A 23,774-nucleotide genomic window follows, 5' to 3' on the forward strand; every position below is an offset into this window, starting at 1 on the left:
TATTACAGTATATAATATATTAATTAATTAATTATATATTTATATATCATATTTATGATATATTTATATGATATATATATATCATAGTCAATGTAGTTGTTGCAGGGGATATGTAGGCCTAGCTGTACAAATGTGGTGCACTTCTGAAATATGACATTTTAAAACCACGTTTCTGAGCAATCCTCTTGAAATTAAGAACAGTTCTTTAGTAACAAGCTGGTTAAACAGAGAGAAGCTGGACAACATACACAACACTGATATTTCCACGACAGATCATAACAAACGTGCCAGCGTATGCTGAAACAGCTCTAATCGATTAAACTGCGTTGATTTGATCGGCGCTTCTACGTGGAATTTACAGATCACCCATCGAACACCCGCAACCCTGCATCAACAATCAGCGCGACCGCGCGGGTTTTGGATCCCGAGGTTGAGGGAACGCATCTTCCGAGGAGGTGGGTGCACCCCATTTTACCAGCAGGACCCCGAAGGATGTTGTGCACATGCGCACTGGGGGCAATCTACCGGAGCGTGAGAGGTAGGGAAGGGAGTCCTAATGGCGGAGAATGTACGGTCGCCCTTTGACTACCGGGAGCCACCGACCCTCGACAGCGACGGGGATGGGAGCAAACCGCCGCCGCCGAGGGGGTGAGTGGGCACAGAAAAGCCCGACGCTTCGCTCAATCCGGGGAGAGGGAGAGAAGCGTGTGTGTGTGCGTGTCTGTGCGCGTGTGTAGTTTTCACCGGGGCTTCTGTGTGCAAAATGCGTTTGTTTGGTTAACATCAGAAGCCTTTTTTTCCGCGTGCATGATTTCAGCGTTTAAATGGAGAAAACGCAGCGGCGGTAGCGGGGGTTGTCGGTTTTTTCTTTGTCTGTTCTTTAGCTGCAGCTGCTGTGGACGCAGAGGACGCGTCTTCCCGCACCCGCCTCGCGTTTAATCTACCGCCTTTTAATTTTGGTGTTTTGACGGCAGCGACGTCTCGGCGTTAGCTGCCGGAGGCTAGCGGGCTAGCTCCGGTTTAGCATCGCCGTTAGCATGCGCCCAGCAGGAGCCCTCCGCTACGTTCTTCTCGTGCCGCTGGCCCAGCGATGCGCCCTCTCGTCGGTTCCCGCCCCCCGGCCCCGTCCCCGTCCCCGTCCGGTACCGCCGCGGATCCCCGCAAGCATAATGCCCGCAACAACAAAAAAACAACCTGCTATCGCGGCCGTGTTTGTGGCGCTGTGGACGCCGCTCGGCTGCTCAGCCGGCTGAGATCTGGACTCGTGGCTCGTTTGGCTTCGGGTAAACAAAAGTTGCCGACCTGTGGCTAAAAATGAAGCCGAAAAACCGATGGCCGTCACCGGGCTCGTTGGGCTTTGTGGCGCTAATCAGGTCTCTGTTAATGCGCGTCTGGCGTGATTTGAAAGAGAGGTGGGGCCATTTCAACACATGAAGACGGCTGAAATCTGTTTACACACCAGGTGCCTGTTTCCAGTAGATATGTGTGACGTCACGTGAAATCAGGGACTGGTTAACACCTGTACTGACAGGTAAACGCAATGGACACTAGCCTGGATGTGGTGCTTAAATTCAAGTGTTGATGGACAGGCTACAATTATTGTGGTGTCAACAAAAAAATGATACCTTCGCGGAGTCTTTACTTTTTTTTTTTTTGCATCATTACGATTAACATTTGTGGTTTTTATTGTGTCTATTGGAGAACACAGGTTATTTAAAAATGTCTATTTTGGGCATTTCTTCACAATTTCCGTAATTTAGATTAATAGCACAATTAATCAACATACTCATGAGTCGACCCTTAGATGAAATGCAATATGTTTGCTTACACTTTTATGTTTGCTTACACACACCAATTTTCTTCTACTCGACTTCATGCACTCAAAACCTGCAACCAAAATATCCAAATGTCTATGTTTCGATGGCTTGTCGTATCGAAGACATTTTCTCTTCTATCACAAACAAGAATTAAACGGCTGCTGCCGTCATTGGTTAAGCGGTTCGTAGCCTTACAATTTTTGTGGATGACTCAGTAATTGAAGAGAAATTCAATTACTGCTTTGTTGCAGGTCTCGCATGTTAAAATATTTACCAGAGGAAAGTGTGAACTACCATTATGCAAAAGAAGCTTGGTTTACAAAAATTAATTAAATGTATTTTTTTTTACAGGCGGGTGTGTGGAAGAAAAAGGAAGGGAACACCAGTGAAGGTGTGTGACCGTGCGTATGTAACAGAAGATGAGGAGGAGGAGAGCATGTCGGAACACAGCTACAGTCCTGGTACAAACACACACACACACTTGACCACCTGCTGTTTGTGTATTCATCCTCTGGTGCTTGTCGTAATTAGCAACATATTGTAGTACAGAGAACCACCTTTCATCCTACAAACATACGGCTGGTGTTTTTTGTGATGAAGCAGTTAAGATTGGCAGGATTTAAATCTAGCACATCTCTCCCAGGTGAGGGCCAGTACCCCGAGGGAGCAGAAGATCGCCTCCCTCCGCCCGGCAGTCCCTACTACTTGCCCGATCCCACCCAGCTCTGGTAGAGGAGACCCTCGCTTAAATAACTGTGCTTAGATGTTCTTCTAGGTTAGGGATCCAAATTGCTAATTTGTCTTTATGCTTCCCAGTGTGCCAGAGTTGGGGGAGGAGGGAGCGAGTGGTGTTAGGGGACCTGTCCTCTTCCATCCACCGCCCAACTGTCGGATTAGAGAAGTCCACTGTGGGACCCAGGTGCGGTTGGTCGTCATAGCGATCCGAGACATCGCCAAAGGGGAGGAGATCACAGTGGACTACAGCCTGACGGACTGGGGAGAGAATGCAATGGTGAGCTTCTAACAAGTGATGTTCAATCTTTTTTTCTTTATTCCAATGACCGCAAAAAAATTCTGCACGGGAGGCGTTATCCAGACATCAACTGGATATAACAGAATGTAGATCCTGGTGACACCAGCGATATGTTGCGCTTATTTCATCTGTTTTCATTTGAAATGTGTCAAACCAGGAGGAAGAGGCTGGCCCCCACCCGCTGTCCCTCTCCGTGTCTGACTACCTTACCCCTTCCTGGTCGTTATCCCCCTCGTCCTCCCCGCTCACCCACTCTGAGCCCAGCGACTCGGACCGCGAGGAGGACGAAGAGGAGGAAGAGGACGACGACGACGACGATGAAGAGGAGGAAATTGAGGAAATAAGGGGCCGGATGCTTCGTCGGCGCAAGAAGCGCAAGCTTCCCGCAGAGGTCGATTCGGAGAAGAAGAGCGCGCCCACGTCCGCCAGAGGACCCGGGCACCCCTGCTCGTCGTTTTCGCAACCGGCACCTGTCGCGACCCACGCCAGATCCCAGTCCCAGCCCCCGGCCAGCGCCCTGGCCCCCCCGACCACCACAAACAACAACAACAACAACAACAATATTAACATGAACATTGGGAGCTCCGGCGCCGCCACAGTGAGCCGGCGGCAGCACTGCCCGTACTGCGGCCGCCACTACCGCTCTCTGGCGCGCCACCTGGAGAAGCACCACGCCAACCAGCCGGACGTCAGGTCGGCCATGGAGCTGGCGCAGCTGCACGCGCACGGCTCTTCAAATGGCGGCGCCACGCACCCTCACCCCTCCTCCTCCTCCTCCTCGTCGCTGTCCACCGCCGCCACGCACACTCACTCCTTTGCTGTGCCTCAGCCCTCGGCCTCCAGCCCCGCTCCCCCGCCCCTCTTCTCCAGGGAGAGGGAGTCGCCGGCCGCGCGCCCGGGCACAGGCGGCGTCTCCTTCTCCCTCCCGCTCTCGCCGCCGGCCTCGGCTCAGCCGGCGGGAAGCGGCAAGAAGGGAACCGGCCTACCGCTGCCCGGCTCGAAGCGTCCCGCGGCCCCGCTGCCGTCACGGGTTAAGAGTCCGTCACCGCCTCCCCCGGCCGCTCCCAGGAGGGGTCGGAGGATGAAGAGGGAAAAGCACGAAGAGCAGCAGAAGGTGGAGGTGGAGAGCTCGAGGAGCCAGGAGGAGCTGGTGCCACCTCCCACCCCCGAACCAGACGTAGATCCCAACGAAGATCTAGAGCTGAGCGGAGACGGAGAGGAAGACGCACCAGAGGAGAAGAATGGAGAGATTGTAAGGTATTGTTGGATTATTGTTATCAATATGGTTTTTACTGTTCAAGGGTTTTCTTTGTGTTTAGTGGTTTCAACAGATTTTTAAAAGCCCGACCCCCCCCCCCCCACTATCTCTTTTCCAGCACACAGAGACATCACATGTCTCCAATGCTCTCGTCCCTCTCGTGTTTGGTCCTCTACCTGCGGCGGCAGCAGCACGCCTCTTTCCTTTCTCTAACTCGTTCTCCTCATTCTGCTGAGTCCTGGCGCCTGCTCTGCCATTCCAGCCTGTCCCTGCTCATCCTCTACAACCGCCACAGGGAATGCGAGGTGGCCAAGCTCACTGTCCAGGACTACCACAACCGCGTCACTCCTCCGGCGACCTCCGTCGGCAGCGCCCCTACCGGCATGGAAGCAATGCTGTCCCCCTTTGAGCGCCAGGTCCTCTGTAACCTACCGCGGGCTAGTGTTTTGGGCAAGCGCGGTCGCATCCAGCCGCTTATTCTCCCGCCGCACTGTGAGTCCTGCCTGGACCTACTCCTTCAAACCAGCCCCAACGTGGGCGTGGACCCAGAAAGCCCATACGTCTTCTCCCGGCCCTACCACTCGCCTGCCACACCTCTCCGGGGCACGGACCTTCTGAGGAACCTGGCGCGGTCCAGCGGGGCCAAAAACCCCGGAGCGGTGACAGCGACGCGCGTGCGGAGGCAGGTAGCGATACTCACTCAACTGCTCCTATTGGATGAGGGGGAGGGCCAGCATGGAGCCACCAAGCAGCTGGAGGACTTCCTGGAACGAGAGTACCACGTGACACAGAACTGCTCCACCATCATACGGGACCCGGCACTGATGGGTCGCGTGGGCCGCGTGGTCCTCTACGGGGAGAAGGAGGGCGTGCTGTTCAGAGGGATGAGCCTGCAGCACATCTGCCTCGAGTTGGATGGTAAGGCGTTCCATCATGTCTTTTTTTAATCTTGACGTAAAATGATGAAATGGCTTGGGCCCGTCTGCAAGTATTTCAGGCATGCAATGTTGAGTTTAATGCAGGTTGTGCTCAATAGTTCACTGGTGTAAAACTGTTGATAAAATGGTTTGGACTCAAGTTCAAGATGGACTCCTGCACACTAAAGAAGTGCTTAGTTCTTAATATGATGCTTCAAGTATGACGGGTCACTATTGGCAACAATGCAAAAAGACACATTTCCCAAAATACATAACTATTGCTTTTTGCAATAGTTATGTATTTTGTATTATTGTATAATTAATATATAAATAATACAATAATAATTATTTTGTATTATGTATATAGTTATGTAAAAAAACATATTTTGTATCGAGCACCTTCACCATTTAATGTCTGAATTTGGAGGAGGGAAAAAATTCGAGATGGTTTGAGTTCTAGTAACTTTAGCTCCACGAATGTGTTTTAAAAATGAGGTGGGAAGTGTAGGTTCTTTTGGGTTAGGAGGTATAAAAAAGTTGAGTTAACTACTCCCCCATTTCATTGCCGTCCCACAGTAATGTCCGGCAACTCAGCTGAGTCCTTCTCAGAAGAATCCGAGGCCGAGGAAGAAAAAGAGGACGTCAAAGAGAAAGCTGAGGTGACGGTGAAGAAGAAAGGACCGGGGCGACCGCCGCGGAAGAAAAGGGCCACTGTTCCCTCCTCGGTCTGCCCATCAATAGCCAACGTTCATAAGAGACGATGCATTCCACCCAAATCAGGTGACCACCTGCCACTCACAGCCGATGACCTCCCGAACCTCCGTCCCCGTCCCCTGTAAATCTGATCCTGTGCTTTCTCCTCTCTCCCACAGGGAAGCGCGGCGTACTTAAGCGCCCCTGGTCAGAGGACGAGCGCGTAGCCGTGGAGACCAACCTGAAGAGGAACCTCATGGAGCTGCGAGTGCCGGCGAAGGCCGACTGCGAGCGCTGCCTCGAACTCTGCCCCCTGCTGGTGAGCAACCAGCGGGACTGGAGGGCGATCAAGTTTTACGTTCACAACCGCATCCAGCTGCTGAAGAAGCAGGGGAGGCGGGAAAGCGCCGCGGCCGTGTGCTAGGTGGCGGCGGCACAGGACACGTACCATGTTGTAAAAAAAAAAAAAAACTCCACCAGCAATCGTGATGAGCAAGCCGAGCGCAGCTTCTCTTTTTGGGTGCCGTCCCTGAATTCAGGTGCATGCAGTGTCTCATCGCCCCCGGTCATAAGTGAGTTGTGTAGTAATGAGTTCCTCTGAGGGTCATACAGACCCACACGTGGGGCCCGGTATCTGTTCAAGATGTTCTCTTAAGCTGTTGGACAAGATGTACGCAAAGATGTGAATATGCGTTCATTTTTTTTTTTTTATGTCATCCTTATTTTGTGATGTAGTTGATAGTGGAGAACAGCAGGAGATACATAAAGGCGAGAAGGTGACATGAAACGAATGCCCCTGCATTTGGCTGATGACCAAACATGAATGTGTAAAGCTTTGGAAGAAGAAACCAATGGTTCTGATTTGTTTTAAATCACCACAGATTATGTATGTACGTAACTTGTATAGTTTGTGTTTGACATTGACTGACCGTGTGCCCCCAACCTGCGGCGCCAAATCGACGTGCGTATTGAAAAGTATTCTTCATAGTCGAGGACCATTATGCACCTGCGAAGTGGTTCATACCTCTTCTACCATGGTCGTAGTCAGACTATGTATCAAGGTACACCTACTTGAATTCATTGTGTACCAGATATTAAAAAAATAATTTCAGAATTAATTTATGGTATTATCCATAATGTAAATACTTCCTAATCTATGAAAAATATACAGTAGCGATTGCATAGTATTGTGTTATGGTGTATATACTGTAAATACTACCTGTACTTATTAAAGTGTATGACATTTTGCTGTGTTTTCTTAAACTAAATCGTGATGTGAGTCTTATATTGTGAATGTGGAGTGGAGAAAAAAACAAAACAAATATAAATTCCTATATTGATTGAATTTACTGAAAAAGCTGTTTTACACACATTCTAAGATAGTTGGTCATGGAAGAAATTAACAGGCTAAAAATAAAAGTTTTAAGTTAAACCGTCTGCCTTTTTTCAGATGCTAACATATATGTTTACTGTACCGTTACAAGACCAAAATAACCAAAAGCCCAGAGAACATATAGTTGTGTATCATGTAATAATTATGTCATACTTGTAAATCACTCGAAAGAATCAAACTTAACAGTGGATATAAACCAGGATTAAACAATGGAAAGATGTCACCTTTGAAGGTGGTTGTTAAACTGCTAATGAGACAACCCTCCTCCACGTTGTAGAAGGAGAGCTCTCCGTGGTCGTGATCCAGAAACACACCGACCGTCTGGGGTCTGGAGCTGACCGGCGGTGAGACGCTCGGTTCCGTGTTAAACTGGAGGCCATCGGGGGAAGAGGACAGGAACCAGCAACCGTTCAACGTAGTTGGCCAGAAGTTGGACACCTGGGGCAAGACAGCTCTACTCGTAACTCCTACCCACCAGGACTCTTTCAGAGGTACATTAGGATCTTCACCCCCCAAAGAAACCTCCCGGTAGTGTTGTCCAGAAGAGAAGCCACTAGTTCCTTTGACAGCTGTGAGACAAGTAACTGCGTCTCCGTCGGAATAGGCACCATAAGCGTTTCTCAGTCGACTGCCCTGGATTGTGAGATGAGGACTTTCCGTCTGTTCAAGTGTGATATTTACTGCAAATTGAAAGCATTAAGACGTTGAGATAAGAGAAACACTTTGCACACTACACACATACTTGTTATTTCCAATAATTTCTTGGTTGTTACCGTATTCATCCTTGATTTCTTTTGAAAGGTTTTGTGACGGGATCACTGCTGAGTCTGTAAGTGAACAATAATCATTACGTTATGACAATTGTGTATCACGCTGTTTAACTTTGACGTGAATAGTGACCAAAGTCACTTCTTACCTTCTTTTAAAAGGTGATCTTTCTCTGAAAAAAATAGAAATAAAGTTAACCCATAGGTTCTGTTTATTTATGTCTCCCAAAGGATTTCACACATAAAGTTCAAATGTGTTGTCATTTACTGCTCAGCATGTGAAAACAGATTTATGATGTCTTGCACTGAAAAAGCTTTCCATGGTTTGAAGAGAACTTGCTGAAGTTTTCAATGTGTTGAGGACACGATGAGAGACCATGTTGTATTTGGGTTAATATTTGATTCTTAGTAGGTGCTTTTTAAAACGTGTCTCACGAGTCCTTTATTGTATCAGGGCCAAGAACAAAAAAAAATTGTTGCACACGTGCAAATAATTGTCACCCTATTTACCAATAAGAGGAGGGCTTTTCAGACGGCGTTGGGTATCATGTTGTCTTCTTCCCACACTGCTGACAGGAGCGGGGAGGTTCCCACTTCTAGGAAGGAAAACATTTACTGTAGAGCAGAAGGGGACATTTTTTTAGTTGAAATAATCCACTTCCAACATACTCACCTGTCACAGAGAGACTGACGGTTGCCCTGTCGTAACCACGTTCACTGCTGACGTAACAAATGTAATCCCCAGCATCTTTAACTGTGGCTTTTTCGAGCTTCAGGCTCACGTCGCCCTCCGTCAGCCCAGCAGACGCTGCGTCCTTCAAGCCAAACGAGACTCGGCCCACATACGAAGCATCCTGGGATGCATTCTCAAACTTCTTACCCCGGTAAGATATGATCGGGGCGTCGTAGTTACGATACCAGGAGACCTCCAAACCATCTGCACTCTGTGGTGGATTGTACCAGCATGGTAGTGTGATGGTGTGGCCGCGTCGCACAGAGACAGGAGTCCTCACTAAAACCTCAAGGCTTCCTGAAACTTAAATGTGAGTAACTGTAAGTTATTCTGGGTTTTGTTCTGAACTACTTAATAACTTAATAAAGAGGCTTTATTGCCTCCTGTATGTCCACATCTCTGTGTGAAGTACACAGTGTTTGATGCAGCATTTTTTCGTTGATCAAGGATCATGTTGAGATTATATATGGTTCCTAAATGCACACAAAAACTTGATTAGGTTTAAAGTGTTCTTAAAAGCAGTGTAGCACAAAATGTAACATTAAGTTAATTAATCAGAATAAACTGCGTCAAATATATATGAATTGAGAGTTGTGCATTGTAAAATGCAAGTTTATGCAGAATAAACATAACTAAGAACAGATGTGAAGATGACTTACCTGGGGAGACACCACACAGAGGTGCACCAAGAGAGGCCACAAGGCACATACACATCATCAGTGCGCCTGGAAAATGGGATGGACACAATTTATGAACCAACCGTAACATCAGGACGGCCAAAGGTACAGTCAACTCTCCAAAATACACAATCTGGCTTCAATTAATATAGATTTAATATCAGAAACTGAATGGAATCAGAACATTGCAATAAACGGTGTGAGGCGCGTCTTACCCATCGTGCTGCTGTAGCTCCAGAGCAGAAAAACTCCTCCACGTGGTTCTTAGTGGGCTCTGGATCTTGAATGCAACGATCAAGAAAGAAAAAAAAATGGAGAGGATTGAAGGTCAGTTTTGATTAATGTTCAGAAAACAACGACCTTTAACACCACGCGTTCTTATCCAGATATTTACCTATAGACCTCGCTCTTTCACTTCTGATGTCCCCGGAAACAGTTGGAGATTAATGATTTAAGGAAAACGGTCTTCTGCTCTGTGAACGCCTTCAATAAATGCTCACCTGGGGATCAAGAGAAACGTTTGCAGGGACTTAATGCATGTGCATTCATCCACTTGGAAAGTTTAACCTTTCCTGAAAAAAATCCCTTACAATGAAAAAATGATTATGGAACATCAGATATATGAAAAGTTAAGACTTAAGCTTATTTATTTAAACACAATTTAGACATTTTTTTAATGTTTGAATGGAACGGGTTTGATATCCATGATATAATTGAATTTCTTTATGACTGATAATAACACTATTATTGTTTTTATAGACACCTGTCATGACGTAATGAACTTACACACTCCTCTACAGCAGGTGGCGGCACACGCTTTAAAACTTGGTTTGCAGTCTGCATATAAACTAGGAGCCTGTTAGCAAAAGGCCAAGAATGTAAAGGATTTCTGAATGGGTGAGAATATAAGCCAGATGTGGCATGTGTTGAAGAAACGGGGCGTAATCCAAACTTGGTTTGTGATTCAGGGATATGTGTGTGCATACAAAGGGACGGTTAAGGGTTGCATGGGGGAGGATGTTAGAAAGAAGTAAAAATGGCCATAAGTAAATCAGGTTTAACTACTCTCATTATGTTGAGCCATCTGGCTAATTTTGCATTAGAGGTGTGTTATGACTGGGGTCATATGTGTAGTGTTTGTGGGTTTCGTTTTGTGTCTTTTTGTTTTCCCTTTATTCAAACAGGGATGTGCCACCACCAGGCGCGGATTGGTGGACTGTCTCCCACCCGTCCTGTAATTGGCTGCAGCCGGCATATAATGGAAGCCAAGATGGCGTCCGAGCCAGAGCAGGCCAGAGCAGGCCAGAGCAGCAGCAGAGCAGCAGCAGCAGAGCACAACCCTCGTCCGCCTCCTCTTCCAACCAGCCACTTGTAGCATACCGTGAAGCTGAATAAGTATTCTGTTTTTCTTTTGAGTTGGTTTTCTCCTGTTTTAGAGTAGTTAGGTAGGTAAGACTGATGTCATTATTTTTCTCCTTTGTTTTGGTAGGTCAGCGTCTTATTTTTTAGCTAGGTTCGTTTTTTGGTTTGTTTGTTATATTGGGGATGGGCAACGGCGAAGCCGTGGTTTGTTTTTGCCTCAACATACCGGGTTTTTCTCAACCTAGAGCTTTTTTTCAATAAATATCCCCTATACAAACTTAAAGTGTGTGTGGCTACTTGGGAGACGGGGAAGATTGGGGCCTATTCATGTTGCACCTTAGGCACCTCTAGACTGGGGCGTAACAAGGTGATTTTGCATTTTTATAATAAAGTTTGGCAGGAAGGAATGTTGCCCGGACTTTGGAAACAATCAGTTGTTGTACCCATCAGGAAACAGGGGAAAGATCCCAGTAATTCCTCAAACTATTGACCAATAGCATTGACTTCCCACGTGGGATCACAGACAGACTGACATATTTTTTGCAAACTAGGAATCTTGTGTCGAAATATCAAATTGGATTTAGAAAAGGAAGGGGAACTATGAATCCTAGAAGCAGAAGTGAGGAAGGCACAAGTGAATAAGGAGGCGGTGGTATATTCTTTGAGGTTAAAATGTATTTATATGGTAAGGAGCTGGAGAGGACAGAATACAAATCTTTGGGAATGTGGTTTGATTAAAGGCTCACCTGTGATGTGAGAATTGGGAAAATGGTTTATAAATGCAAAAAGGCTTTAAATGTAATGAGATGCTTGGTGGGAACAGAGTGGGGAGCCGACACGGCTGCTTTAAAAGCTGTATATGTGCGGCTGATAAGATAAGTAGTGGACTATGGCTGTGTGGCTCACAGGCCGTAGGTTTGATATTGGGACTGTGGAGTGAAGAAAAAATAGAAATAACAAATACAAGATCACATATTGATTGAATTTATTGAAAAAGCAGAGTCACAAAGAGTACACACACATTCTAAGTTGTGAGTTAAGCCGTCTTCCTCGTATCAGATGCCAACATGTATGTTAAACGTTACTTAGTGGTGGTGCCAGAGTCCTGTTTTTGTCACTTTGTCACCAGCGTCTCTCGAGTATGTCGGTGCTGCCGCCACAGATCCTTCGTGTCCGGCTTGTAGACTCACTTCTGCAGTATTTCTGTTCGTAGTGTGTTTACTGCTCCGTTACAAGACCACAATAACCAAAAGCAAAGACAACATATAGTTGTGTATCATGGAAATAATTCATGCTTAAAATGTACTCACATTCACAAAAAGAGGAGTCACACAGCACATGCAATAATAACTTCAAAAATGATTAGAATTTGTGTATAAATGAAATTTGTATAATCAGGAATCAGGAAACATTTATTGCCATATGTCAGAGATACAAGGAATTTGACTTGGCGGTTTGGTGCATAACAGCAGACTAAAGCAGATAAATTTCAGTGTATACTTAATAATATGGTATAAAAACACATGAAAGCCTACGTTTTTACTATAGTGAGTATAAAAAAAACACAAAATGAAATGTGGATTCATCATTTAGATAAAAAAGATTGACACCACCGTCACATCTGCAGAGAGGTTTCTATCCATGTTATTCTGTTATTCACATGCACATTTGGTTTGGAGTTTGTGCTAAAATAACGATAGACAATAAGAAACGTCTTCTCTAAAATTGACTTGTTTTCAGATGATGCGTCGTTCCCCATTTCAGTCACTCAACACTTTTCCCCTCAACTACAGGAGTGTTCATCTGTTTCACTTCTACAGGTGTCGACATGTCTGATACAAAGACTTTTGTACCACAAGACCCACCCGGTTCTTCCCTCTGTAATACCTTCATACTTGATCTGTCTCCTATACCAGGATTAAACAATGGAAAGATGTCACCTTTGAAGGTGGTTGTTAAACTGCTAATGAGACAACCCTCCTCCACGTTGTAGAAGGAAAGCTCTCCGTGGTCGTGATCCAGAAACACACCGACCGTCTGGGGTCTGGAGCTGACCGGCAGTGAGACGCTCGGTTCCATGTTAAACTGGAGGCCATCGGGGGAAGAGGACAGGAACCAGCAACCGTTTGACGTAGTTGGTGAGAAATCAGACTCCGTGGGTAAGACAGCTCTACTCGTAACTCCTACCCACCAGAACTCTTTCAGAGGTACTTTATCATTGCTCCTTAAAGAAACCTCCCAGTAGTGTCGTCCAGAAGAGAAGCCACGTGTTCCTGTGACGGCTGTGAGACAAGTAACTGCGTCTCCATCAGGAAAGGGACCATCGCCGTCTCTCACTAAGTCATCCTTAATTTTGAGATAAGGATTTCCCGTCTGAAGTGTGACGTTTACTGAGAATTGAAAAAATGAAGACGGTCAGATAAGAAAGAAACACTTGACACACCACGCACATAACTGTTATTTCCCAAAAAGTCTTGAGTTGTTACCATATTTATCCTTGATCTCTTCTGATAGATGTTGTGACGGGATCACTGAGTGTACAGGAAGAATAATCATTACAGGATGCAAATATTGTATCACAGTGTTTTACTTTGAGTTGAATAGTGATCAAGTTACTTCTTACCTTTTCTTAAAAGGTGATCATTCTCTAGGGATGAAAAAAATAAGAAATAAAGTTAACCAATAGGTTCTGTTTATTTATGTCACCCAACGGATTTCACACATGAAGTTCAAATTTGTTGCCATTTACTGCTCAGCATGTGAAAACAGATTTATTAGGTTTACCACGGGAAGAGCTTTCCATGGTTTGAAAAGAACTTGCTGAAGTTTTCAATGTGTTGAGGACACGATGAGAGACCATGTTGTATTTGGGTTAATATTTGATTCTTACTAGGTGCTTTTTAAAACGTGTCTCACGAGTCCTTTAAAGAAGTGCTGGACCAGAAACCGAACACTAATTTGTGCATGTAGTCATTTCATACGTGTCACAAACTGTCTCTGAGATGTTGCGTTAGAGTAATAAATGATGCGTCTGGTCATTCTTACCGTCAGCATGTTCACTTTTTAATTTGGGTTCCTTCCCTGAAACATAGAACATCTTCAGAATTTCTTACCAAGTTTATATTTAAAACATCACAAACAAGTCTCAGAAAAGCCAAACCATTACTTGTCTTTTTGTAGTACAAGACTCCAAGAGACACCACAGTGGCACAGAGGAGCAAAGCGAAACACACCCATCCAGCTGGGGAGGATTTAGGCTCTAAAAAATAAAAAAGTAATGCATTTTTATGTATTGTCTCTGAGTGAAGGACAAAAGAAATTAAATTGTTGCACACGTGCAACTAATTGTCACCCTTACCAATAAGAGGAGGGCTTTTCAGACGCACTCTTGCCTCTTTCGGCTCTTCGTCAAAGATTCCTACTGAGCAGGAAACCTCAGAAGAGCTGGAGACAAGAAGCCAACTGTGGACTGACTGAAGACCGGACGAGTCCTCGCTGTACCTCAGACTTCTGGTGGATTGAAGAAGCTGTTTTCCATTTGACCAGCGCAGATACGGCGTTGGGTACCAGCCTTCTGACTCACAGCTCATATTCAACATGTTGTCTTCTTCCCACACTTCTGACAGGAGCGGGGAGGTTCCCACTTCTAGGAAGGAAAACATTTACTGTAGAGCAGAAGGGGACATTTTTTTAGTTGAAATAATCCACTTCCAACATACTCACCTGTCACAGAGAGACTGACGGTTGCCCTGTCGTAACCACGTTCACTGCTGACGTAACAAATGTAATCCCCAGCATCTTTAACTGTGGCTTTTTCGAGCTTCAGGCTCACGTCGCCCTCCGTCAGCCCAGCAGACGCTGCGTCCTTCAAGCCAAACGAGACTCGGCCCACATACGAAGCATCCTGGGATGCATTCTCAAACTTCTTACCCCGGTAAGACATGATCGGGGCGTCGTAGTTACGATACCAGGAGACCTCCAAACCATCTGCACTCTGTGGTGGATTGTACCAGCATGGTAGTGTGATGGTGTGGCCGCGTCGCACAGAGACAGGAGTCCTCACTAAAACCTCAAGGCTTCCTGAAACTTAAATGTAAGTAACTGTTATTCTGGGTTTTGGTAACATTTAAGTTCTGAACTACTTAATAAACAGGATTTAACGCCTCACATATGTCCTATCTTTGTGGTGTTTATTGTTTTAGTTGATCACGGATAATATCGAGAGTAGCCTATATATAACTCCTAATTGCAGAAAAAAACGTGATTGGGGTTTAAAGTGGGGATGGGGGTCGTCGTGGTGCAGGGGTTAGAGAAGGTGTACTGGGAAGCACAAGGTTGGTGGTTCGATGGTTTGATTCCAGGCTGCCCCATGTTGCATGTCGAAGTGTCCCTGGGCTAGACACCTAACTAACCCCTAATTGCTCCCCGGGCAAAAATGTAAAAAAGCCATGGGTTTAAAGTGTAATGTAAGTCGCTTTATGACCTGTAATGTAATGTAATGTAAAGTAAAAATAAAAGCAGTTTAAGGATGTCGCACAAAATGTAACAATGGGGGAATAAATCTAAAATAAATCTGAATAAACTGACCAAATGCATGCATGGAAAGTCGTGCATTGTAAAATACAAGGTTGTGGAGAATAAGAACAGATGTGAAGATGCACGCGACTTACCTGGAGAGGCGCCACACAAAGGTGCACCAAGAGCGGCCACAAGGCACATACACATGATCAGCGCGCCTGGAAAATGGGATGGACTCAATTTATGAACCAACCGTAACATCAGGACGCCCAAAGGTCCTCCACACCCCTCCAAAATATACAATCGGGCTTCAATTAAAGTCTATTAATAACAGAAACGGAATAAAATCGGAGGATAGCGATCAATAGACGGCGCGAGACGCGGCCTACCCATCGTGCTGCTGTGACTCCAGGAAGGAAAATCTCCGCTGCTCTTCGATGGCTTTAGATTTTGAATGTACCAAATAAGAGAGAATAAAAATCGAGAGGACTCGAGAACAGTTTCGATTAATGTTGGGAAAACGACGACCTTCAACACCGCGCGTTCTTAACCAGCCATTTTCCTGGACCTCGCACTTTCACTTCTGATGTTTGCCGGAAATAGTCGGAGATTAATGATTAAGGAAAACGGTCTTCTGCTCTGCGGACGCCTTGAAAATATGCTCCCCCTGGATAGCAAGAGAATTACGCACCGTCGTGTCGACGCACTCGTTTCCATTGGTTCTAAAAGGCTTGCGTGTGCCAGAACAAGTGTCGGCAAACGTCGGTTTGCCGGTCGAGGTGTGAACAAAGTTGTGGAGGAAAATACGGGACAAATGTGTCCGCGATGAAAAGCAGCAGTGGCGATGCACGGGGCAATAAAGTCTATGATAAATAAATAAACAAACCAACGACTTCCACACACAAAGACGTGACTCTCTAGGTCGTCTTCGACAACAACACGTTACTCCACTTATTGTTCTGCCGGTGAATTGCTCTGCAACACACGCAAGACTTTTAGAACCATGAATTGAAACGAGTGCGTCGACGCAACGGTGCGTAACGCAGAAGCAGAAGCATGCGCCAGTGACGGCTAGTATAAGCGGTCATATTTACGCATTTCTTCCGACAAAAGCTCTTCAATCTGATCCGTTCTCTCGTAAACATTCTTCTTTTAATAATGGCTAATCTAATAATGGCTAATCGTTTTAATAATGGTGGTATTGTGCTACGAAACCAGAAATGTGAGACTCGGTAAAGGATGTAGTTAGCAGACCAATCGCACCCTTGTGCGCTGCAGGAGGCTTGCGAGGCTTGCGCAGCTTTTGACGCAAGCCTAGAAAAATGGCTCGACACATGCAAGCACGCAAGGAGGTGTAAAAGGCACGCAAGGGACACGCAAGGGACACGCAAGGGACACGCAAGGGACACGCAAGGGACACGCAAGGGACACGCAAGGGACACGCAAGGGGCTCTTGCATCGCTCTGAAAACGCAGAAGCATAAACTAGGCTTTACGTCTGCAGGGATTACATCCCTTACGTCCATTACATTTGTTCATCAGAGGAAGTTTAACCTTTCCTGAATAAAATCTCTCTATAAACGAGTATAGAACATTATAGAACAGGGGTGGGCAAACTTTTTGACTCGCGGGCCACAATGGGTTCTAAAATTTGACAGAGGGGCCGGGCCAGGAGCATTTGGAGGGAGTGTTTGGGCTGGATATACTAAAGCATTAAATGTAGTGTGTGTAAACCTCATAGCACAGTAAGAACACTACAACCCAATTTATTAACTGTCTTTCAAATGTGAAAAATAGCCCTTATCAGTTAATAAATTTGTCTCAAGGAATATGCAAGATATGGCATTTACATACTATTTCGCAGATACTGGGAGGAGGAAATGTAAATAGATTAAAATAACATACGCACTGTGATTTATCAAGATTGCGTCTGTTTTTAATAAGTTTCAATCGAAGGTGCAAAGTTAAAGAAATCTACATTTATTGAAAAATGGAATCACTTTCAATATTCAAAACATATTATTACACAACGAAATACTCAAGCTCAATAATATCTACTTGTTTTAAACTCCGCAAAATCATGGATGGATTGTCCTGACCGCGCGCTCTACAAACTCGCCACGGACGCCCTCGCCTTCACGCGCAAACAGTACACGTGTATCGTTGCCAAGCACACAGACATAGGCTGTATTAAATATACTACCTGCAGCTGAAAATGTAAATTAAGAGCGATGTGCGGCGTGTTAATTAAGCTACTGTACCGCTGATGTGCGTAAATGCGCATTGCTCTCTTAATTAAAAGACGCACTTCCAAACTTTCCATATGCATTTTTTCATAACACAGCAGAAAAACTCACCATTCTGTTGACTCTGTAAATTAGCTGCCAACCTCTGAGCAGTAGCCGCCCGTTCTTGTGTTGACTGCATAGTTTGCATGCTTCGTGGCAAAGTGACGGCTGATATTGTAATCTTTGAAAACCGCAACAGCTTCTTGGCATATCAGACATACAGCCGTTGATCGGACTTCAGTAAAGTATTTTGTTGTCCACTCCTTATTAAACACTCGGCATTCGCTGTCCACTTTCCTTCTCTTTCACAGAAGGGCTTAATGGTGACGTGAAACAAAGTGAAAATTAAAGTGAAATTAAGAGAAATACGCGCCACTCCAACAACGGTCAATGTGTTTTGAGTGCCCCCACTATTGGGGAAACGTGGGCATTGCAGGCAAAGGGGGAAAAAAGGGAGGTTTTTACTATAATTTGGACACGTTCGGCGGGCCGGATTAAAAAGCCTAACGGGCCGTATGTGGCCCGCGGGCCGTAGTTTGCCCATGTCTGTTATAGAACAAATGAAGAATAAAAAAAAACGTTAAAGCCTATTCATTACATTATTTAAATGTTTAAATGCAACTGGTTTAGACAATTTCTCTGTGAAGTATTTTATTTTTACATTTATTCTAACAACACTACAGTTGTGTTAAATCACACCGCTCGTGACGTAATGGTCGTACACACTCCGCTACAGCAGGTGGCGGCACGCGCTGCTAAACCTGTTTTGCATTCCACTTATAAACTAATAAGAAGCTTGTGTGTGGCGGACTTTCGTCCGTACACCACCGTTGGTTGGAACTTACTCCTCTTTGTGCTATTTATTGTTATCCGCAGGGGGTTGTAACGTTGTATGTAAGAATGTACGAGTTCAGTGTGAGTTTGGGAGAGGTGTGGTTAGCGTCGGCTCCACGGTGACTTAGCAACGCAGTTCTAGCTAGCTGCCGTTAGCTGATGCTAGCTGCCGTTAGCTGACGCTAGCTAAATTGACGTCTGTAAAGGTCGGGTCAGCGTCACAGTGCTGCGTGGTTCATGTTTCGCAGTCGACATGTCTCAACTCTCCGACTCTGACGACACCACTCCGTTGCTCGGGGATGATTCGAGCAGGTGAGTGCACAGTTCAACGGTGTTCGCAAGTCTAACGTTAATAGCCATAACTTTGAGTCGCGCGTGTTGTTTGGGTTCCTGTGCACAGCGATGCCTCTCAGGATGAAGATTACAGGAGTCGTTGGCGGTCCATCCGGGTCATGTACTTCACCATGTTCCTCAGCAGTGTAGGTGAGGATGCGCTCCACCTAAAGACCGGGGGTTCAGTCCCTCGCGTGGGGTCACAGAAGGGGTCTCCTCCACGCTCGGGGTTTGGAAAAGTAAAACGGAAATCATCTTCACCATCACTGCATTATACTCTAAAAGTATTGTTATTTTCCTTTTGTGTCAATATGTACTGTTGCAATGACCGTGATGCATCGCTGTCTGCCTGTCTTGTTCTTCAATTAAATCAATCTTTACTCAATGATTAAGTTTAATTTGCCTTTTCAGGTTTCACTATTGTCATCACATCGCTTTGGCCCTATTTACAAAAGGTATGTAACATTACAGTGTTGGTTGACAGTCCTCTTTGTAAAATACTTCTGACTGGTTTTGCTGATATCCGTAATACAGATAAAGGCACTTCCCCCCCCCTTTCCAGAAACCTTGCAGGGTAAACGGGAAGTGAAAGAAGCTACAAAGAAAATTGTTCTTAGAATAGGCCTAAGTACTGCACTTGACCTGTGGGCTAGTCACGCTTCGTAGAATGCAAATTTAAACACCCTGTCGCATTCTAGTTATGTGTCAAGTACCTGACTACATGCATTAATAATGGATTGAATTTTAACCGTCATATATATATATATATAAGATGCTCATGATTCCACATGTTTTTTGGGGGTGGTTTCTTACAGGTCGATGATAGTGCCAGTGCCACCTTCTTGGGATGGGCCGTGGCAGCCTACAGCCTCGGCCAGATGGCAGCCTCGCCCATCTTCGGCACTTGGTCCAACTACCGGCCCCACAAGGAGCCCCTTGTGTGTTCCATCATCTTGAACCTGTTGGCCAATGTCTACTACGCCTACGCATACCTGCCCAGAACCAATAACAAGTTCCATGTGCTCATATCCAGAGCCTTAGTGGGCTTTGGAGCAGGTAATTTGTGCAGGGCCGTTTCACATTTTTGAAATGTTAACATACCTGCCTGTAAATAACTACTTTAATTGAATGCCATGGATTTGCTCATCATTTCTAATATTTGTGAGCCATGTCACATAACTAACCTGCCAACAATCGCCTTAATCTCATTTTTATGGCAGGTAATGTTGCGGTGGTGAGGTCCTATGTAGCCGGAGCTACATCACTAAAGGAGAGGACCGGTGCCATGGCGAACATGAGTGCCTGTCAGGCCTTGGGTTTCATCCTAGGACCAGGTAAAGCTGGCTCTAATTTGTTCACATCATATAAACCAGGCCGGTGACAAGGGGAAATGACGCTGGCGTAGTGTTTGTTCTGTTTTTCCACATTTGCATATCTTTTGTACGTGTCAGCTCTGCAGGCCTGCCTGTCATTCATCGGTGAGCACGGCGTCACGGTGACTGTTATAGACCTGCAGCTCAACATGTACACTACTCCGGCTTTACTCGCCGCAGCATTCTGCTTCATCAACATCGTGCTGGTTGTTTTTGTGCTGAGGTGAGGCGTTCAATACACATATACATGTATATATTTTTTGTTTTGATTACGAAGACTTGAGTTATCCTTTTGTCTGTGTAGTATTGAGTTTCTCGATGCTATTCTTAAAATGTGGATTCTTGTCCACAGACCCCACCACGTTGATGAACAGGGACGTGTTCAAGCCATCAACTACACATCGGAGGGTATTTATTGTCTTACTCTCCAGCCTTTGTCCCCAGAGTTTGATCAATGTGGCGATTATAGATTACAGAAAAAGAAGACTGCCTTTGGCCCAGTTAAGAAATCAAAGGAAGAGTTGATAGATTTAGTGGACAGTGTTTGTCATTCCAAGGGAAGACATCATGCAAAGCAGCTCAATTCTTAGCCGGCTCTTTCAGTACCGCTGCAAAATATGTAGTATAAAATATCTTATGAATGCAAGATAATACATTTCCTAATAAGTCTTGCTGTTCGGTTTGTGCTTTGAATATCTGTATCATCCCCTCTCCTGTAGATGGAGAGGATGTTGTTGAAGAGAGTGATCGGACCATTGATCACATAGCGGTCCTGACTTCCAACGCTCTCTTCTTCATCGTCATGTTCATCTTTGCGGTCTTTGAGACGTAAGTATTTTATCACTTCATCTACGGAGGCAAACCAGTTACAGTGTTACCTTTTGCTTAGTTTTCCTTGTCTCTGCATACTCGGCCTGAATCAAAATCTGACTTGAGGTTTCTTCTTTTTTTCTTTTAAAAAAAATAATTTTCCAGAATTATCACCCCCTTGTCCATGGACATGTATGCTTGGACCAGGACAGAAGCTGTGTTATACAACGGCATCATCATCTGCTGCATTGGATTACAATCCATATTGGTGTTTATAATTGTAAAAGTGGTCTCTGCAAGGTAACAATCTTCATATATGTATGCATTGGATAAAAATATATTTCATTGTCAGAAATCCTTCTAAATTAACCAAATGAATGATTTGCGTTCAGGTATGGGGATCGTCCTGTGATGCTCGCTGGCTTGGTCATTATACTCTGTGGTTTCTTTATTCTCCTTCCATGGGGAAATCATTATCCTAAAATCCAGTGGGCAGGTAGGCACTGTTCCGTTTTGTCTGAGTAATGAATAGCTGCTGAAGCATTGCTTTTTGGCTCGGTTTGCTGATGTATATTTATTTGTTTTATTGCAATGCTCCTGCTTGGCCTCCCCGCTTTGAGTGTAGGGACATTAGTATATTGGTGTTTTCCTGTTGCCAATTCTCGGGGCTGCGAGAATACAGCGGAGAGTTACACGGGCTGCCTGTGGTGGGACGGCTCCCACTGTTGCCTCCCAGCACGTGAGGGTTCGATTACTGGGCTGGTCGGGCGTTCTGTCTGTCGTTTGCATGATCTTTCCGTGGTTTCTATCTGGGTTGTCAGGTTTCCCCCACGACAGCCCAAAGACATGCAGCTTGGTACAGGAGAGCCGGTTAGGAAGATAACTGACTTGAAAATGTGTCGTCTGACTTAAAATTTGTCCTCTTTTTTTATTTTTATTTTTTTAAATAGACCTGAAAAACGGCTCATTAGTCGGTGAGATGAATAAAGCCTCGAACCACTCTGTGGAGCCAACGGGCTGCCCGTATGAACAGACCTGGTGCCAGTACACTCCTTCCATCCATCTGGCGCAGTTCATCTCCTCTAACATCCTCATCGGGGTGGGGTACCCGGCCTGCAACGTGATGTCATACACACTGTATTCCAAAATCCTGGGACCCATACCTCAGGTAAGAGGACTGCACGGTAATGACAGTGTTGCTTTAACAAGCTGAAATGATCAGTCCTTTACATCACTTTGAATATTTCTTTATTTTAAAATCGTACATCTTTTGATAACTCTGTGTGGCTGCTTTTCATTTGCAGGGCGTGTACATGGGCTGGTTGACAGCCTCGGGGAGCGGAGCACGAACAGTGGCCCCCGTCTTTGTCTCCCAGGTCTACACCATCCTGGGACCACGCTGGTGCTTCAGCCTCATCTGTGGCATGGTGGTAGGTGCCATCGTCCTCCTCAGCTGTTGTTACCACCGACTCGTGGCCTTTTCTGTACGCCATAGAAGAAGCGTGTAATGAAAACTGAAGATTCCAACTGGACAGCCGCACTGCCTGATATCAAACGGAACTGTCCACTCGTCACCGTCTGCAGCCATCTCGAGTTGGACATTGCCTCAATTCTAATAAGTTCCCATGACTGCTGAAGGGTTACATTCTTCATTTCATTCTTCTTCCAACTAATCACCAAAGACCAGCACCTGAATACAACGGCATTTCAAGTTAACTGGCGATGTGTTACCTTGCCACCGTACTCTGGACTATGAGTGGAGCAGAGCGATTTTAAAAGGACAACGACAACAACAACAACCTAGAACCAGCCTACAATGTCCTGCAATTTTGGGTAGACATGCCGTACATGTAGTATTCATTTGTAAATAAAGAGTGTAATATAAATTTTAAAAAACAATTTTCAACTTCTACAGATGCATTCATGCTGTCTTTAGCCGTCTTGGTATTTATTATTACTACTCGGTTCTGGGCCCACATCTGACCGTGCTTAACTATGTCAGTCGTGCACGTGGCACTGATTGGGCAACGGCTACTCTCCGCGCGGTGCTTATTGGTCGCGGTGCCCGGTCGAATAGGTCGACTCATACTTTGAGTCGGAGGATTGCGAGGTCTTGACCCAGGCCAGTCACCGATGGCGGTTTCCCACTGCTTTTCTCAAAAATGTAAAAGCAAAGTCCGGGTTCTACTTAAGGCTCTTTTGTTGCTGTTCCTCCCTGTCATTAACAGGTGGAAACCGAGAAGCCTTTGAGAGTGTGTGGCGTGCTCGCTTTGCAGGTTGCTACGACCTTTATTGGTTGAAAGCAAAAAAGCCATGTAATTTTATTTGTTATTTTTTCCATGATCTTGAATGGAATTTCCCATTATCAGGAGGGCCGACGATATACAAAAGTTTCATCATCTCAGATATTAATTTGTAACTGGGACCACTTTAGTAAAAGGTTCTTTGAAGGCCGTCAGATTTCATTTGAGAATGAAAACGATGCAGGCATGTTGACTATGTGGACATAAGAGCAGCAACCGTGACCCAATGAAGTGTACTTTGGAATACATGCTATCAAGTGTTTACACCAATGGAAAATTTAGCTACTGAATTATTTTTGAATAATCGAATGTAACATTCCTTGTACTTTCATTTTGCTCTAAGTGAAAAGTTTTACTGTGAAATGTAGAAAGATACAAAAATGACATTTGACATCCCCCCCCAAAACAATCTCTATTTTATTAAGATAATGTTCCTATTTCTTATAATTAATAGCTATACTGGTGGTTGTTTTGAAGCTACAAGTTGTGTTTTTAAAAAAACGTTTTCAGGAAATAATATATGATGAATGCGAATGATTTTCTAATATATTAAAAGATTATGTTCTTAAAATGTCAATTTAACTTTGTCTTCAAATTGATCGAAATTGGTGAAGGACTTGTGCAAATTGGAGTTCTGACCCTTGATGTGTACAATGCAAGATAATA

At 45.1% G+C, this 23,774-nt stretch overlaps 4 protein-coding genes across 5 annotated transcripts; 2 read left to right on the forward strand and 2 right to left on the reverse strand.

Moving 5' to 3' along the window:
- Nucleotides 1-417: 417 nt before the first annotated feature.
- LOC120822253 (uncharacterized) lies at nt 418-6,964 on the forward strand. The gene is made up of 8 exons (XM_040181786.2): nt 418-648; nt 2,169-2,278; nt 2,461-2,545; nt 2,634-2,829; nt 3,008-4,107; nt 4,227-5,026; nt 5,602-5,805; nt 5,898-6,964. The coding sequence occupies exons 1-8, from the start codon at nt 557-559 to the stop codon at nt 6,140-6,142; spliced, it is 2,832 nt and encodes a 943-aa protein (XP_040037720.1). The 5' UTR covers nt 418-556; the 3' UTR covers nt 6,143-6,964.
- A 263-nt stretch (nt 6,965-7,227) lies between these two features.
- On the reverse strand, nt 7,228-9,389 carry LOC120822601 (butyrophilin subfamily 1 member A1-like). Its single transcript, XM_078107453.1, has 6 exons — nt 9,271-9,389; nt 8,552-8,914; nt 8,413-8,474; nt 8,028-8,049; nt 7,885-7,938; nt 7,228-7,791 (listed from the first exon to the last, which is right to left on the reverse strand). Exons 1-6 carry the CDS (start codon nt 9,377-9,379, stop codon nt 7,259-7,261), a joined length of 1,143 nt encoding a protein of 380 aa, XP_077963579.1. The 5' UTR covers nt 9,380-9,389; the 3' UTR covers nt 7,228-7,258.
- Nucleotides 9,390-11,618: 2,229 nt separating this feature from the next.
- LOC120822254 (butyrophilin subfamily 1 member A1) lies at nt 11,619-16,218 on the reverse strand. Of its 2 annotated transcripts, none has more exons than XM_040181789.2 (9): nt 15,558-16,218; nt 15,321-15,386; nt 14,374-14,736; nt 14,009-14,296; nt 13,817-13,909; nt 13,696-13,731; nt 13,274-13,297; nt 13,137-13,181; nt 11,619-13,040 (listed from the first exon to the last, which is right to left on the reverse strand). In XM_040181789.2, the coding sequence occupies exons 1-9, from the start codon at nt 15,559-15,561 to the stop codon at nt 12,415-12,417; spliced, it is 1,545 nt and encodes a 514-aa protein (XP_040037723.2). In that variant the 5' UTR covers nt 15,562-16,218; the 3' UTR covers nt 11,619-12,414. The 2 variants fall into 2 exon arrangements, with proteins under 2 accessions (XP_040037723.2, XP_077962347.1); XM_078106221.1 differs by having other exon boundaries at nt 15,860-16,008.
- Nucleotides 16,219-18,159: 1,941 nt separating this feature from the next.
- mfsd8 (major facilitator superfamily domain containing 8) lies at nt 18,160-23,685 on the forward strand. Its single transcript, XM_040180892.2, has 12 exons — nt 18,160-18,601; nt 18,690-18,772; nt 19,034-19,077; nt 19,438-19,678; nt 19,843-19,956; nt 20,074-20,218; nt 20,348-20,403; nt 20,715-20,823; nt 20,971-21,105; nt 21,198-21,301; nt 21,756-21,973; nt 22,110-23,685. The coding sequence occupies exons 1-12, from the start codon at nt 18,543-18,545 to the stop codon at nt 22,311-22,313; spliced, it is 1,512 nt and encodes a 503-aa protein (XP_040036826.2). The 5' UTR covers nt 18,160-18,542; the 3' UTR covers nt 22,314-23,685.
- Nucleotides 23,686-23,774: the final 89 nt, after the last annotated feature.

This window comes from Gasterosteus aculeatus, chromosome 7, assembly GCF_964276395.1.
Source record: "Gasterosteus aculeatus chromosome 7, fGasAcu3.hap1.1, whole genome shotgun sequence".
In the NCBI taxonomy this organism is placed as follows: domain Eukaryota; kingdom Metazoa; phylum Chordata; class Actinopteri; order Perciformes; family Gasterosteidae; genus Gasterosteus; species Gasterosteus aculeatus.